General features: G+C 38.2%; 1 protein-coding gene across 1 annotated transcript in view; it reads right to left on the bottom strand.

Annotated features, from left to right (window-relative positions):
* Positions 1-313: 313 nt before the first annotated feature.
* The window catches only part of cntn3a.2 (contactin 3a, tandem duplicate 2), a 34,839-nt gene continuing 20,362 nt past the window's right edge, over positions 314-14,790 (bottom strand). The window contains exons 14-23 of the mRNA XM_075476505.1: positions 13,625-13,742; positions 8,025-8,183; positions 5,941-6,090; positions 5,787-5,857; positions 4,893-5,127; positions 4,348-4,457; positions 2,925-3,111; positions 2,523-2,635; positions 2,212-2,380; positions 314-1,262 (exon numbers count right to left, since the gene is read on the bottom strand). Coding sequence (XP_075332620.1) covers positions 1,165-1,262; positions 2,212-2,380; positions 2,523-2,635; positions 2,925-3,111; positions 4,348-4,457; positions 4,893-5,127; positions 5,787-5,857; positions 5,941-6,090; positions 8,025-8,183; positions 13,625-13,742 — 1,410 coding nt within the window. The 3' untranslated portion in view covers positions 314-1,164. The remainder of the gene's footprint in view (positions 1,263-2,211; positions 2,381-2,522; positions 2,636-2,924; positions 3,112-4,347; positions 4,458-4,892; positions 5,128-5,786; positions 5,858-5,940; positions 6,091-8,024; positions 8,184-13,624; positions 13,743-14,790) is intronic.

Below are 14,790 nucleotides of genomic sequence, written 5' to 3'. Positions count from 1 at the left end.
AACTCACAAGTAGCCTATTTCACAATATTTCTCTAAAAGTAAGGAAGTGAGACAAAGAATGAAATTACACTAAATTACCTTCTGAATGATGATATTTTGTTGACTTTATGTACTGGATTATTGGCAAAGCTGTAACATCTTGAGAGTTTGATTTTCCGATATTCTTCAAATAATCAAAAGTAGCAAAAAAAAAAAAAGCAAAAAAAATTTTGGAACTCGTAAAAATGGACTATTTGGCATTATTTTATCGATAAATACCCAACTGCTTTTGACAATTTTCAGTTGACTGATTGTTTCGGTATGGTGTTGAAAAAGACAAAGGAAATACACTGGCACATAAGAACTACTGCTCACATTGATGTTTACAGGCAAATATTATGTTTGTGAATGCAAAGTAAAGTTCAATCTGTGAAACAGCAGGCCGTTACAATAACTGTCCAGAGGCCTTAAAACCCTTTGAAGCCTTTATGGTACATTCAGCTCTCCAGAATCATATCATTTAGGCTGAATGGCTATGACTATGAGATGTTTTATGAGTTTCATTGGGATGCAACCAACTTTTATTGGAGTGTAGAGATGAAAATGGCTGCAGTATGTTCTGCAACATTGTCACTTGCCAGTGTCCATAAGTCAGGCCGTTTCAACAATCTCCAAAGGCACGGGCACGGGTGAATGAACATTTTCAAACTCTCTAATTTAGGTTTGAAGAGGAAAACATCAAATTGAAAATAAATAAAGAAATAAAACCATTCATCGGGGCCCTTCAGCAACACCTTAACAATAATAAAGAAAACTGTGAGGAATTGAATGTTGAAGAATGCACGTAGCTGTCTTTGCAATAACAAGAAGGCTGAAACTACTTTGGCACATGAATGGAAGTAAGGCATCTGTATCATTCTACAGTCAAAAAAAGTTTAAATGGAGCATTGTTACCAACTGGCAACAATGTCAAAACAGAAGTAGGTTTTAGAATTAAGACAGAAAAGATCAGCAAGCAATCAGTGTTTGACAGCACGCCTGCGCTGCGTCATGCTGTCTAAACAACACTACAAAATTGTCATTTTCAAAAAAAGACCAAAAAAAAAGAAAGAAACATGGCCACCTCCACAAATGATCAAAAAATATTTTTACTAATACTGAATGTCGAACCATAGCCGAGTTGTGTCACAACGTTGACCTGAATGTAGATATTGCGATGGCAAGTGAAAAAGAGAGGGGGGAGACGTCCAAACTCCAGGCTCTGGAGCCATGGGCACTCATACCTAAAACACACACACACACACACACAAAAAAAAGAGAAAACATGATGAAGTTGATAATAGACTAGCTGACATCTATCTGATATTCTCATTTCTGATGCAAATTAGACATCTGCCACAGACTGAAGCAGACTGAAATTTTAAAGTCATCCTAATAAGAATCATAAAATATGCATCGGGATATTCCGTAGGGTTGCTTAATATGTGGTAAAAACAAACTCATTCATGCCTTTTAACTACACTTGTAAGTACAAATTCACAAGAGAACATGGTGAAAAGGAACCAGGACCCAGATGCAGTTTTCCCCCACACATTGCTTTCTTATATCACGATACAAATGTCTCAGCTATGCTGCTAGTATCTTCCCTATGATAAAATATTACCCAAAAAAAAGTCCATCAAAGAGTAAAAGAAGCTTCAAATTGATGCCTAAGAAGTAATTTGAACCACTTTATATGACCACAGCCTGATGTTTTGCTTTTTACAAGTGAAATTGAAAAGAGAAGTCAGCATGGAACTCTACCCCTCTCTAAAGTGCTGTTTTTAGAGATTCGACAAAGAACCTCAACAGTGTAAAGTAGCAGTGTAAACTCCCCCCCCGGAGTTTCACAGGACAGTAATAGCATATAATAAAAAGAGAGTCAGTGACAGCGATGGATTGGGCTGCAAATTTAAGCAAAATATGAGCCCAGAATAGCACAATAAGGGTGACAAGTGACGTTAGTAATGATGAGTCAAAATTACTTAAAAAATGCTGAGTGACTTCAATAATGTTATCATTAACAACAACAACAACAATAACGCATTGATGTTGTGAGAATTTAAGTCAAAGTTTCCCATTATTCTGTATTCTTTTGAACCAGGAAACCATTATCATAATTCGAAAGCAAGCCAAACACAGATTACACCTTTTCAACAGTTCAGATTGATAGAACATCATCACTGAGCTCACCTAATTTGTGGATTTGTATCGGTTCTGAGGCTGGACCTAGTCCTCCTTCACTAAGAGTCTGAATGTGGATGATGTAGTCATCACCATCCTCTGGGAGGGTCAGCTCTGCTGTTGAATTGGTTGTTGTGAGAGTGTTTATATCTTTGTGTCTCTGTCTTCTGTATGAAAGCTGAAAAAGGAAGAGAAACAAGTGGGCTGGAGCATTGGTAATTTATATTTATATAGCCTGACCACTTGGATGTAAGATGTTTTTGCTCAGCCTATTACATAACATGAATAAACGTGTCACCATGAAGCATATTGAAACTCACTTGATAGCCTGTAACTTCTGACTCTGATTCCATTGCCACCACAGGTTCCCAGTAAAGAGACAGTTGAGAGCCAATTAGGGTCCATTCAATATTCAGTGGTGGTTGGGCTGGTGCTGCATGACATGAAGATGATATTTTTTCCACATGTCAGCACAGTAACAAAATACTCATCAGTGTACTGGAATCACCATATGTCTCTTATTAGATTAGACTGCTTCCAGGAATGAGATCAGAGGAGGATATTGTTTCTATCATTGGACTTCTCTCTTCTGAGCACGGGAACTCTCATCGTCTCTCTATTGTAAGACTAGAAAAGCTAAGAATGGACTTAATAGCTTTCACCTCTGCATATCAATCAGTGTGGTTAAAAAAAATCAAACGCTTTTGTGTGTTGCTACTTACGTGGCTTTTTTGTGGTAACATTGATTGCAGGGAGGAAAGGGCCGGTGCCCGCCGTGTTGAAAGCGCTAACTGTTAGAAAATACTGTGTGTTTCCTGCCAAGCCGCTCACTATGACCGAGGTTTGGTTCCAAGGCACCCTAACCTTCCCCAACGTCTCTGGTTTAGTGTCGTCTTCCCAGTAAACAACCTTTTTTGAGACAGAGAACATGTCACTTGGCATAAAAGTTGTCATCATGAGAATCATACAGCACAAAACAGTACTCAAGAGTTGTTTTTGATGGTGTTTTAAATGATTGCCTCTGGGTATATCCTCTGAAGAGAGGTCATAGTTTTCATGATCTGACATTAAAAGGCCTTTGTATTTTGTACTAACAATAAGGAATCTTAGTTGTGTTAAAATACCAGTGAAAAAGTGGCACAGTAATTAAAGCCAGAAAATGAAAGAATATCTTTATTAGCAAACAAGTGAAAGATCTCAAATGAATTAACAATTTCATAAATTGTCAAATATAATGAAACATGTACAGACCGAGATGACGACATAACAATTCTTATGCCGCATTAAAAAAAGGCTTGAAAACAGAAATGCAACAAATGTTCTCTGGAGAGGAGCAATAAATAATTTTTATCTTGGTGACTGAAACAATGAAGCAATTACATTATTAAGGTTTTTTGTCGCTCAACAAATTAATTTATTGCCCCATTGTTCAACATCTGTGTTGTGTAATATGGTTTAATGTATGAATCATTCCACTAATGGAAATCAGTTTGATTAAAATATCCTTTTAAATAGTTTACCATGGATCAAATGCCAATTAAAGTTTTGAATTTAAATTAAAAATTTTATTTCAATATCATTCAAAAACATTTGCCTTCAAATAAATGATCCCAAATGACATACGTCCTGCACTTATTTACTTTTCTCTCCTCATTGTCCAGTATTTGTTGACCTTGACGTCACAGAAGTAGATCCGATGTGATGTCCACATGGAAATATTGAAAGAACTTTGTTTTTACTGAGCAAAAAGAATAACCATCACCATCTCACATTAAAGCCCTTTGATCAACCTGATTATTCAGTCAGACGCATGCAGGCAAGGCAATCAGGCTGCCCCAGTTTTTTTTATGGTGAAATAGCCTATAATCTGCTGTTTTGAGTTTAAAATCGAACACTTTAAGATTGCAAGGCAATTTCCCTTTCTTCTCTCAAAAACACTGACACATTTTCCACTCTGACATGTTTTCCTGTCACATTGATACAAAGAAGTACATAATTCCAGCTGCAACAGTCACCCAGCTGAAGCAGTGATTTCCATGGCGACACAGTTTGGAAGTAATGGGTGAAGGTACAAAGGGGGTGATGACAAGCATTTGAATTGTGCTGTGTGTGATATCTGTTTCCATTTAAAAGAGTATAAAATACCTCATAGCCCAGAACCCTCTCAGGGGTGATGGAGAGAGCCTGCCAATTCACCTCAATCTCAGAGGCTGAAACACTTCTGGCCCAAACTCCTGCTGGCATTCCACTTGGCTCTGAAAACAGACAACAGGGAGACTGAGTACTTCTGCTGTCTTCCAACAGGACTGAGATAAGCAGAGCAAATCTTTTGAATTTTTTACATTCAAAATGATGTGGCATTCTAGTTGATCTCTGCTCAGATGAATCATACCACAAAGGTGCTGCTGGTAAATAGACTAACACCACCGCACCCGCTGCCCCCCTCTCATCTAAATGCCAACTGGTTTTTACTTTGACACAGCCCTTCTAGAGAGTGGTGATATTTGGAGGCAAATTGCCTGCTCTTACATAAATGTGCTGCAAGTGTGTCCCACATTTTCTGCCAGCAAAATATTTCTACAGCCTAATGCAGCGGATGCAGTAAAACCATTTCAATGCTCTTTGTCCTTTTCAAAAAGAGAAATGGCTTTATAGCTTTGCAAAGATCCCCCTCACAATAATTTCTTTACCTGTCTCTGCAGAATAAATGGTGACCACTGGGCTGAAGGGACCCTGTCCTTTGCTGTTGTAAGTGCCAACCTTGACATGAAATGGAGAGAAGGGGGCGATGCTGTCGTTGCGGTACACATAACGAGATGCACCAGGGGCAGAGGTGGCCACATGAGTCCAGCTAACTTCTCCAAAGGCACGGAAAGCAATGATGTAACCAAAGCTCTCACCATTTTGCAGTTCTTCGGGAACAGGCTGAGAGTGAAACACAAAACTATAGTGATATTAAAACATATACAAACCACTCACATTCAGTCCACCGCTGGGCTCACACAATTATCACAGACTCAGGAGTGCATGACCCTCAAATTGCTTTTGTGACCCACCTGATAAAATGAAATGAGCAGTAAAATGCCATAAAGACGAACATAAAACCCACCGCAATCATTACAGAATATCCAGGCATCTTTTAAAATGAAAAAGTTATCCTACATTTAATGAAATGAGAAAACAATGAGATAACCAAACATCTAATGATTTCTACAATTTCCACATTATTCTTTTTCAACCATCAGACCGGTTCAGTTCGCTGCTCGATTTGAGCAGTGTGGCTTTGTCTGACTGGCAGTAATTCAACACTGATGCAAGCCTCGTAAATGAAATGAACTGCCAGGCTCAGTGTTCTGCTTTTCTGTACGTTGCTGCTGCTCTACATGCATTTCTCTTTAAGAAAATTACAACAACTGCAGGGAGAGACTTCAATTGAACCCAAATCTATGACACCCACAAGCCCAACAGGGCTGGGACTTTGATTCAGCGAAACATATTAAGAGCCTCACTCGGGGATAAAAAAAAAAAAAGACTGACTGCAGGCACACTGAACAGCAGACTGGAACATAAGACAGATGACTTACCTCCCATGTGATGACCAATTCAGATCTGCTTCCACCTCCTCCACCCACATCCCCTGGTGCTGCATCGGGAACTACAAAACAAAGATCTTGTTCATTTTTACATGTATGAATACTGTATAAAAAACAAAATGGCTTCAAAGTTAATCTACTGCACCTGCATCTTCTGTCCTGGTCTTAACAGTCACAGGACTGGGTTCTCCAACCCCAACACTGTTTTTGGCCAATACACGGAATTCATACTCGACCCAGGCATTGAGGTCTACCACAGTGGATGTCAAAGTGTTTCCGTCGATTATATCTGGGACTAGAAAAAAACAAAATCAACAAACCAAAAGACAGAAACAAACAGAGTATAAACATAAGAAAAGAAAGGGAATCGCTTGATATATGAAATAAAAACTAAAGTAAGAAAATCACTAGTTGTGCTGATTGTGAAGTGAATCTTAAATTCTGAGTCCCGGCTGTCAAAGGATAAACGCAAGAGAATTGAAGGTAAAAAGGTTAGTTCTTAGCTTTGCTGTCTGCACAAACACTGTTGGTACCACCAGATTAACAATTGTGTTTGCAGCTTGAGGGTAGCAGGAACAGCTATGAAGGCAGCACTGCCTGTTTGAGTTGTTAGCAAATAGGCTGCTGTGCACATCCAGCAGGAAAAGAGAAACACTACAAATCATTCAGTCCTGTTATTCTATAATTACTAAAATTGTGAAAGTCCAATGTTTTTGCGTTTGTCTTTTTATGATCCAAAATGTTCCCCCATGCCCCCCCCACCCCCCATGCCCCCCCCATGCCCCCCCAATGCCCCCCCCAGTAGTTCTCGTCTTAGAAATTACAGAGTCGATGCTGATCTTTTTTGCTTTAACAACCTGACCCTTTCAGCAGTAACTGACACTAATGAGAAGGGTGGGGGTGAAGCAAAACATCTGCCCCCTCAAAACAATGTGCAAAATCAGAGCCCTTTGCATGGTCATTGTGTTCATAATTTCGAACAAACTTTTTCCTTAAGTATCACACATAGTACTTTAATGCAAATATATACTTGATAAAAACAGGGCTTTTTTTTTAATCAGGAATCATCTTTTTTCTTTCCAAACACTTTTTTCTTTGACATATGTGTGGGTGCATATGTTGCTCCAGAACCTGTATACATCTCTCAGTATTAGGGTTACCTTCATAGAAGTGTGTGGTACCAGCGCCACATGGACTAATACACCCCCTTTTATCATAGATATGATATTTGAGCTGTGTGCTAAGAAAAAGTCAAATGGCCTCTCCTTTAGCTTGGGAGACACAGCATATGTGATTTCCAAACATAAATTCAGAATTGGATTGCTCAGACCACAAGACACCTCAGCTTTTCCCCTCAGCTCAATTCTGATTCAGCGAGCTTGAAAACTGGGTTCACTAGCAATGGTTTTCAGAAGTTTTATTGAGTTAGTGCAGCGATTTCCACTACAGAATTTGCCTCAGGGCCCGTAGATCAAAGCCAATCAATATTTGCTTTCAGATTTTCCTTTTGCACAAAGGCGAAGACGAGGCAGAGGTCCTTGCGACTGATGGCAAAGCAACCGTCAGACAGACTCCGTGGCTGGGGTAGACGATAAAATCCCCAAGCTGTTGGAAATTTTGTATTATGAAAAATAATTCTCAAATTGTTTCCCTCTTTCTCCACAAAGTCTTTCAAAGAGTGTTCAACCCCAGGCAGGCTGTTAACAACAGACAACTTTTACAATCTTTTCTAGGTCCGATCCAAACTTTTTTTTTTTAAGTGTGTAGTGGCTTTCATAATCTAAATTAACATTTTAAAAAAAAAGGAACATTTTAAAGGATTACAAATGAATGTTTTGTTTTTAATTTATATTTTATCTGTGTCCACCATTTTAGAGAGAGGGCATAAAATAGAGAAATTGCTGATTTTCTTTTTTTCTTAAACATGAGACAAATATGTGGAACTTCAAGCAGATGCAGTGGGCTGTTTTTATCTAAGTTATGTGCATACAAAGGGTCATTCAAACGGTTTAAATGAAATATTATCAAATCAGCAATAACGACCTCTTGGATCTCAGGAGTTAGACCCTGAGTTCCCACCATCTCTGGAGTCTTAACTCTGTAGCTGACACGGACCTCCCAGCCAAACTGGGTGGAGAAAGACCCCAATTTCCATGAGAGGATCTTTGAATTTTTTAAAAAACTTTACATGTGCTTAGAGACGAAAAAGAATCTTAAAGTTCTGCGTACCTGTGTTAACCCTCTGCCAACCCACGGTGAAGGGAGTTCTGGTCTGAATAAGGTAATTGGTGATGGGGCTACCGTTGTCTCTGCCGGGGCTCCACGCCAGCTGGGCTGTGCTGTCTGTCACCTCCTCCACTGTCACTGAATCTGGAGGACTGGGGGGGCCTGGCTCAATCAAATGAACAGACAATGTGAGCTATTTGCATATGCAAAGGCAGAGACGACACTACAGAAAGAGGATGAGCATACTTGCACAATCTGCAAGGAAAATAAGAGCAGCACACACATAATTCAAATCACAATGCTAGGTAGTCTTTACGTCATGAGCCACACAGCAGCAAAAGAACATGTTTAAAAAGCCTCCATTTGAAGTAATGCCCCTCACAAGGAACTAAAAGTTAATTCAGGATTCATCCTCCAATAGTCACCCAACATGAAATCTCTCTCTTTCACGGTCCTCGTGGTAATTGATCGATTGGACAGCAGATGTGAGGAGGTGTAGAGTCAGTTTAAAAGATAAACAATGAAGATGGGTGTTACAGCCACAAAGAACCACAGTTTTATCTTTTCTCTTAAAAAATAAATCACCCCAATTAAGCAGTGAGATTTTATTTATTTATTTTTTTCAACTTTAGCTTTATCTACGGCTTTCTGTTTTAATAAACGTGTTGGCTCTTCACAAATAACAGACCACTGGGGAGCTCTGAGCCAGACCACAATAAGCTCTGCTCACAGAAGTGGTTTATAATCTACTATCATTTTAATAAACAGTCAGTATACTGAAACAAATAAGTTTTCCTTTGTAGTTCATGCAATATGGTCGATATGTATAACTGCACTTAACATTGAAGCTTCATTAGTACCTACTGAGCTAAATCTTCTTGTTTACATAAGCCTTGAGCGCACTACCCTCATATCTTAGAGTTTAAAGCTTTGGATTTAGAGATATTGATCTTTGTAAAACTCATTAGTGGCTGTTGATAGAAAAAAAAGAGCTTTAATACACTGGCATCGTAAATACATATTAATGGGACAGACAATCAAGGATCAATTCCTTATCCTCTTAATTATTTCATTGGCTGAAGGCAACAGGACGCTGTCAGTGTCTCCCCAGAGTTCAAATAATCTGTGGTTAATAAGAAAAGACGATCAGGGCTTTTATTTTAAACGTAGCACAGACATACTGAGGCTCATGTGTCAGTTTTAAATATCAGGGGTAAAATAATACCAATAAAAATCTTTAAAAACACATCCAGCATGTACAATGTTATATTGACCGTCATAACATGTATCTCACAAGTGTTCACCAAGTGGATTTGAATGTTAATGACCATGATTATATCCTTACATGGTGACCTTCTCCATAACAGCCGTCACCACCCAGTGGAGTGTTTGTGAGACCTCTCTGAGTGGCATCTAAAATATTAACCGGTGCCATTGTTAAAAACAAGAACACAGATGCTCACTCAAGAGTCTTTGTGTCAGGAGCGATTATCATTGACCTTCAGAGCTGCTAGTGGAGACGAGCCAAGCAGGATTGAAAATCACACCCGCTAAAATATGAGCGAGTTGCTAAAACGTGTCCGTTGTCAATTACAATAATATTCACTTTTTACTGCGACTATGATCAGAAATGTCTGTATGTGCTGTAGTAGTCACACTGGAATAACCTCTGTAAAAAGAGACTCCAGATGTTGAGCACTTATAGGCTACATGTAGCCATGAGAAGATAAGCTCATCTCTCATGGTATGCAGCAATTTCTGTCTCCTTCTCTAAAGAGTTGGAATTGCATGGAAACTTAAAAATAAATAAGTAAATACTAAATAAATACTTTATCTCTATCCACATTTGGATCCCCACTGCTTTGAATAATCCATACAACATGAAACAATTTCTTCAGAAAAAGGAGTTCAAGTGAAAACAGTTTTGATTTTCTAGGCAGGGATAGGGGGGTCCTTACAAAGAGATGCTGGACATTTCTTTCTATTTCCTCACAGATGATTTTCTATATTCTGTTAAAGTATTTCCAGTATTCATTGTTCAAGTGTCTATTTATCAGCAATTATTTATATATCCTGCAAATATTACCATGGTGCATTTCATGATACCTGGTGGAGAAATGAAGTACAGCTAAAGCAAGAATCTGTTACATTTTGGGGGTGAATTTATTTGAAAGGGCAAATAAGGAAATCCAAAGAGGTGATTCGGCATTGGATGATTCAATGTGATCAGCATTATAAAGTGAAATATAAAAAAATAAAAATCTAAAAAATCTTCAATGTATTAGTTAAACCAAAACTAGATCATATTGTCAGGAGCCCTTAAAATACTAAGCGGAGAATAAGAAGTTGTAACCTTTACTCACAAGTATTGATAAACATGACATGCATGGCTGATATTTTATCTGAAGCCCCAAAGTTACATCAGTTTATCATTTGAAAAGAGCGATTAAAAGAAAACTTCACCCGACAGCGAGGAAAGTAAAAAAAGTAACAGATGATACGATATTACATCATCATCTATAGATGTCAGTCTCATTTTATGCAGTCTATACAGAATACTGCTGTATTCAGTTTAGAAAGGTCAATAAACAGGTAAACTCACTTTTTCAGTGAATCAAAAGCTGTTCCACGTGTTTGCCAGTCCTAAATGTTTTTTCTTTTTTGTATTATGCAGGTCTGGATTTGTTTCCACATGTGACACTTGCATAGGGAAGCTGTTTCTCTGAAACCATACAGTGCAGTCAAAGGAACTGAAACTGGCCTGAGCAACTTTGAAACAGCATTCTATGGAGAGATGACACCAACCTGAATAGGAATCGGGAGCAACATCATCTGTAAACACGTGAGAGCATGATGATGGAACGTGCTTGCATGGCACTGGTATCCAGTGACACGGGGGTCACTCTAGTTTATCGATGATGTGACAAAAAACAGAAGCAGCCAAATGCATTGTGATGTATAAAAGCATACACTGCAGATAAACAATGAAACAAAACATACTAAAGATGTTGAATGTTCTCCAATGAAAGCTGCATTTCACTTTTCACCCGAAAAAATAACAACTGAAAACAGCTGTAGAAAAAAAGGCCCGGCAAAGCAAAGCAAATGAGGACTGCCTGTATTGCTTACAATTGATTCTCAACAAAGTATTAAGAAAAAACATTTTATTTTATGGTCTAGTGAATTAGTCAATTATGTCAATAATATCTTAAATCTGGTTTGTACATTTGTGACCAGACACCTACGTCTATAACTGATAGAACTGTTGGATTATGATCAACACTGGATAATAACAATAAGGAAATTGTTCAGCACCATTGTTGATGGATAAAAAGACCACTGAAAGAACATTTGTGAACATCAACAACGCAGTTATTCTTCAATCAGTCTTTAGTTTGGATCACCCTGAGGACTAGAATTATTGTCTGACTTTCTCTTTTTTTTTTCCCCCTTTTTACTGTGATGAGGACTGTTGCTGGAATTATTTTCAGAACTTCTGGAAACTATCACACACAGGACTGTCAGTTTGAGACCCCCGTTGGGACATAAAGATAAATGCCAGTCTGTTTTTTTTATTGTTGGAAAAAAGAAAAGTAGTAAAATTCAGATAGTTTGTCATGCATTGCTGCTGCCGTGACACATAACACCACTTATAAAGGAACCCCCGGAAGACAGAACAATGTATACAAACTGATGCTGTTCCGAAAAGTTTCAAATAATAATTTTGTTCAATTAAACAATGCAAGTTTAGAGCTCACATTGTTTTATTTCAAATGTATTGTGAGTAGATACAATGAAAACTGTGTAACTGTCCAAATATATTGGAACAAACTGTACTTGAGTGACAGAGCACAGCTGAATTTCTCTAAAGTCCTTATCTAAATAAGTGAGAAATAATATATATTAAAATAAGAATATATATGTGTGTGTGTGTGTGTGTATTCTAAAAAACAGCTTTTAGTGAAAACATGCAAGCCTTCATCAATCATCTCCGCAGAAAGAATCATGCTGCAGTTTTCATATAAACATTCTTTCATAGGAATGCATCAGTCAACAGGCCATTTTACTACCAGAACATTTATATTTCAATAATACTTTAGAAGAGATGCATTTACAGGGACTTTTCTTCATGATGTATTTCAGCATAATTTCTTTGACACCTTGACTTTACATTTGAATACAAAATTCACAACTAGTTATTGTGCAGTGTATCATGGTGGCAGCAATCATCTCGGAGATAGTATGTTGCATCCAGAACTGCCTATGTGGCTCTATTCCACTAAAGATAAATGTGAAACATGGTTTAGTTTAATAATGATGATTGCTGTTTGTTTGGTGGGTAGTGTGTATATGATACATTGTAGCCTATGTCCTTCGTATACTGCTGTACATTCACTGCAAGAATGAAAATGTGGGTGACGTTGGAGGATATTGTAATTTTTCAAACAGGGCAATGCATGCATGCATACAATACATATGTAAGTAACTGCTGCCAGTTTTTTAAAGGCCAGCAGTGATCACAAAAAAACATTCCCACCCCCTTCCATCACTAGTTCTCTATCCAGCTTCATGGTTTTTGAAGTCATTTGAGTCAAACTATGAGACATCCGTGACAGCTGTCGGGAGCAGGAACTGTAAATAATGCACAGTCTGAGTCACAGTCAAATTTGTCTCCAGTCACTTCTAGGCCAATCCATTTCCCCTGACATGGTATTGCTTTTACTTGAAAAACAGCATTATTTCCACTTTGTCTTCAACCATTTTGCAAGAAATTCTCATTTATGCAATTTGCCTAGAAGATCTTAAACATGCCAGGCTGAATCACTGGCGGGTACTCTTACAAGATAAAGATATGGATCCAACCTTTTCAAATCTTGACACCAAAATCATCCTTCACCTCGTCTGACATTTAGCATACTTGCGTAGTGTCCATTTGCTGGGTTATTTGGCATATTGATCTCAGCGAGGAAACAACCCTTCTCTTCTTTCAAGAACATTAAAACCCTGCCATTCCCTCTAGCGTGCAACAAAAGTTATTTTGTTCTGTCAAGTATAACTATCGAAAAACGGTGTCTCTATGGAACAATGTATACTGCATGAGTGAGCACACCATCTAAACAGTCTACTGTCAAGTACATTATAACAATATTGGAAATTGGTGAGCAAACGACACAAATAAAATAAAAACAAAAAGTTATAGCCGTGATTCTTCGTGTTTTGTCCAGTTTTTGACTTCCACAAACATGAAGAAAAACCAAAAGAAGCCTTGTGTTTGATACAATCAAGCAACTGCTACATTCCGCATGCATAACCACTGCATAAAACAAAGCCATTTCATTTCCAAAATCTACACAGCCTGAAAGTCAGCAATGTGCATATTCTCATTAAAACATAAAAGCTCCAAAATATCTCTAACGGAGTATTGTTTAGTAGCCCTTGCAGACTATAGATATCCTTTTTATAGTGGCTACATCCATCATCCACTTTATGGTTTGCACTAGATTTTTATTTTCTCCTTTTTTAACATAGGAACCAATTAAACAAGCCTGGCTGCAAGCCCTGTTTTAATTAGTAAGCAGCAAGCAGGGAAGAGGTGTTCTTACCTTTCACAATCAATACAGCAACGGCTGATAGGCTCTCCACGTCCGTGTCCACCACACAGATATATTTACCAGCATGGTAAAGCTGGATGTTCCTGATCATCAGATCTCCTGCTGTTCTCTACCAAAGAGGAGATAAGGCTTTATGTAGCATGAAAGATAACAGACCCTGTGACAGCTTATTAAAGAATGTACTGAAGCATATGTACGGTGCGTTAAATCGTAGTCCCAAGAGCGTTTGCACATTCTAGAGCTATTTAGCAAGGGCTTTGAAGGGGAAAATACAGTTGAACAACAAATATGAATATACCAGGTCACACACTGCTGTTCAACAAGAGCCAAAATAAAAAGGAACAAGGCCAGAATTCACAAAAAATAAAAGTTTGCAGTGATTGGAATCTCAGCTTTTTTCATTTGCTTTTGGCAAAGGTCAATGGTATAACCTTCAAGACCTGTTGCAAATATGCCCACATATAAGCTATTCAGACAGTGTCTCCATATTTGGAGAGGAGGAAAAAGGCTTCAACATTCTCATCTGAGAGGACACCCCTAAGCAACAAATGGCAAATTAGTGGTGAAATCATTCTTCTGGCATTGGCAGGGAAACGCAGCAGTTCAGCCAATGTGGTTTAATTATGGAAATTAAATTCCCTGAAGCAGCAAAGTTAAGTTGATAATCTCTTTGGACTGGGGACATTTTGGCATTTCTTGGGAAGGAGTTTCTTTTCAGATAGGAACATTGTCAGTCATACACACACAAGAAGAATGGTTAATCTCAAAGGGTGCGAGAATGTTCTGAAAGTGTTTTGTCATTTGGGTGTCTGCCATGCTTTGATTCCTTCAGAAGACACATCTAATAATATGTACCCACTTCCTCTTATGTGGGGCTGTGCAACAGACTATGTCAAAGCAGAATTCAAGACCAGCTGAAGTATTAAAAAGTAGACAAGCTAGCTGAGGCTGAGCTGGAATAGGAGAACTCAACTATAGCGCATTACCTATATAATGATTGGTTTTTTTAAAAGTGTAATTTTGACGTAATAACTTTCTTTTTTCCATACACAAAATTACAATTGGAAGCATAAAGGCCCTAACCGATCAATTTGCACTTTCTTCCTAGGATCTTTACACTCCCCCGTAGCTCAAAGAAGACTATTTGAATTATGAAA

This window comes from Odontesthes bonariensis, chromosome 10 (genome assembly GCF_027942865.1).
Source record: "Odontesthes bonariensis isolate fOdoBon6 chromosome 10, fOdoBon6.hap1, whole genome shotgun sequence".
NCBI classification, from domain to species: Eukaryota; Metazoa; Chordata; class Actinopteri; order Atheriniformes; family Atherinopsidae; genus Odontesthes; species Odontesthes bonariensis.
Note: the sequence above shows the minus strand (reverse complement) of the source record. Positions and strands in the feature narration are given on the sequence as shown.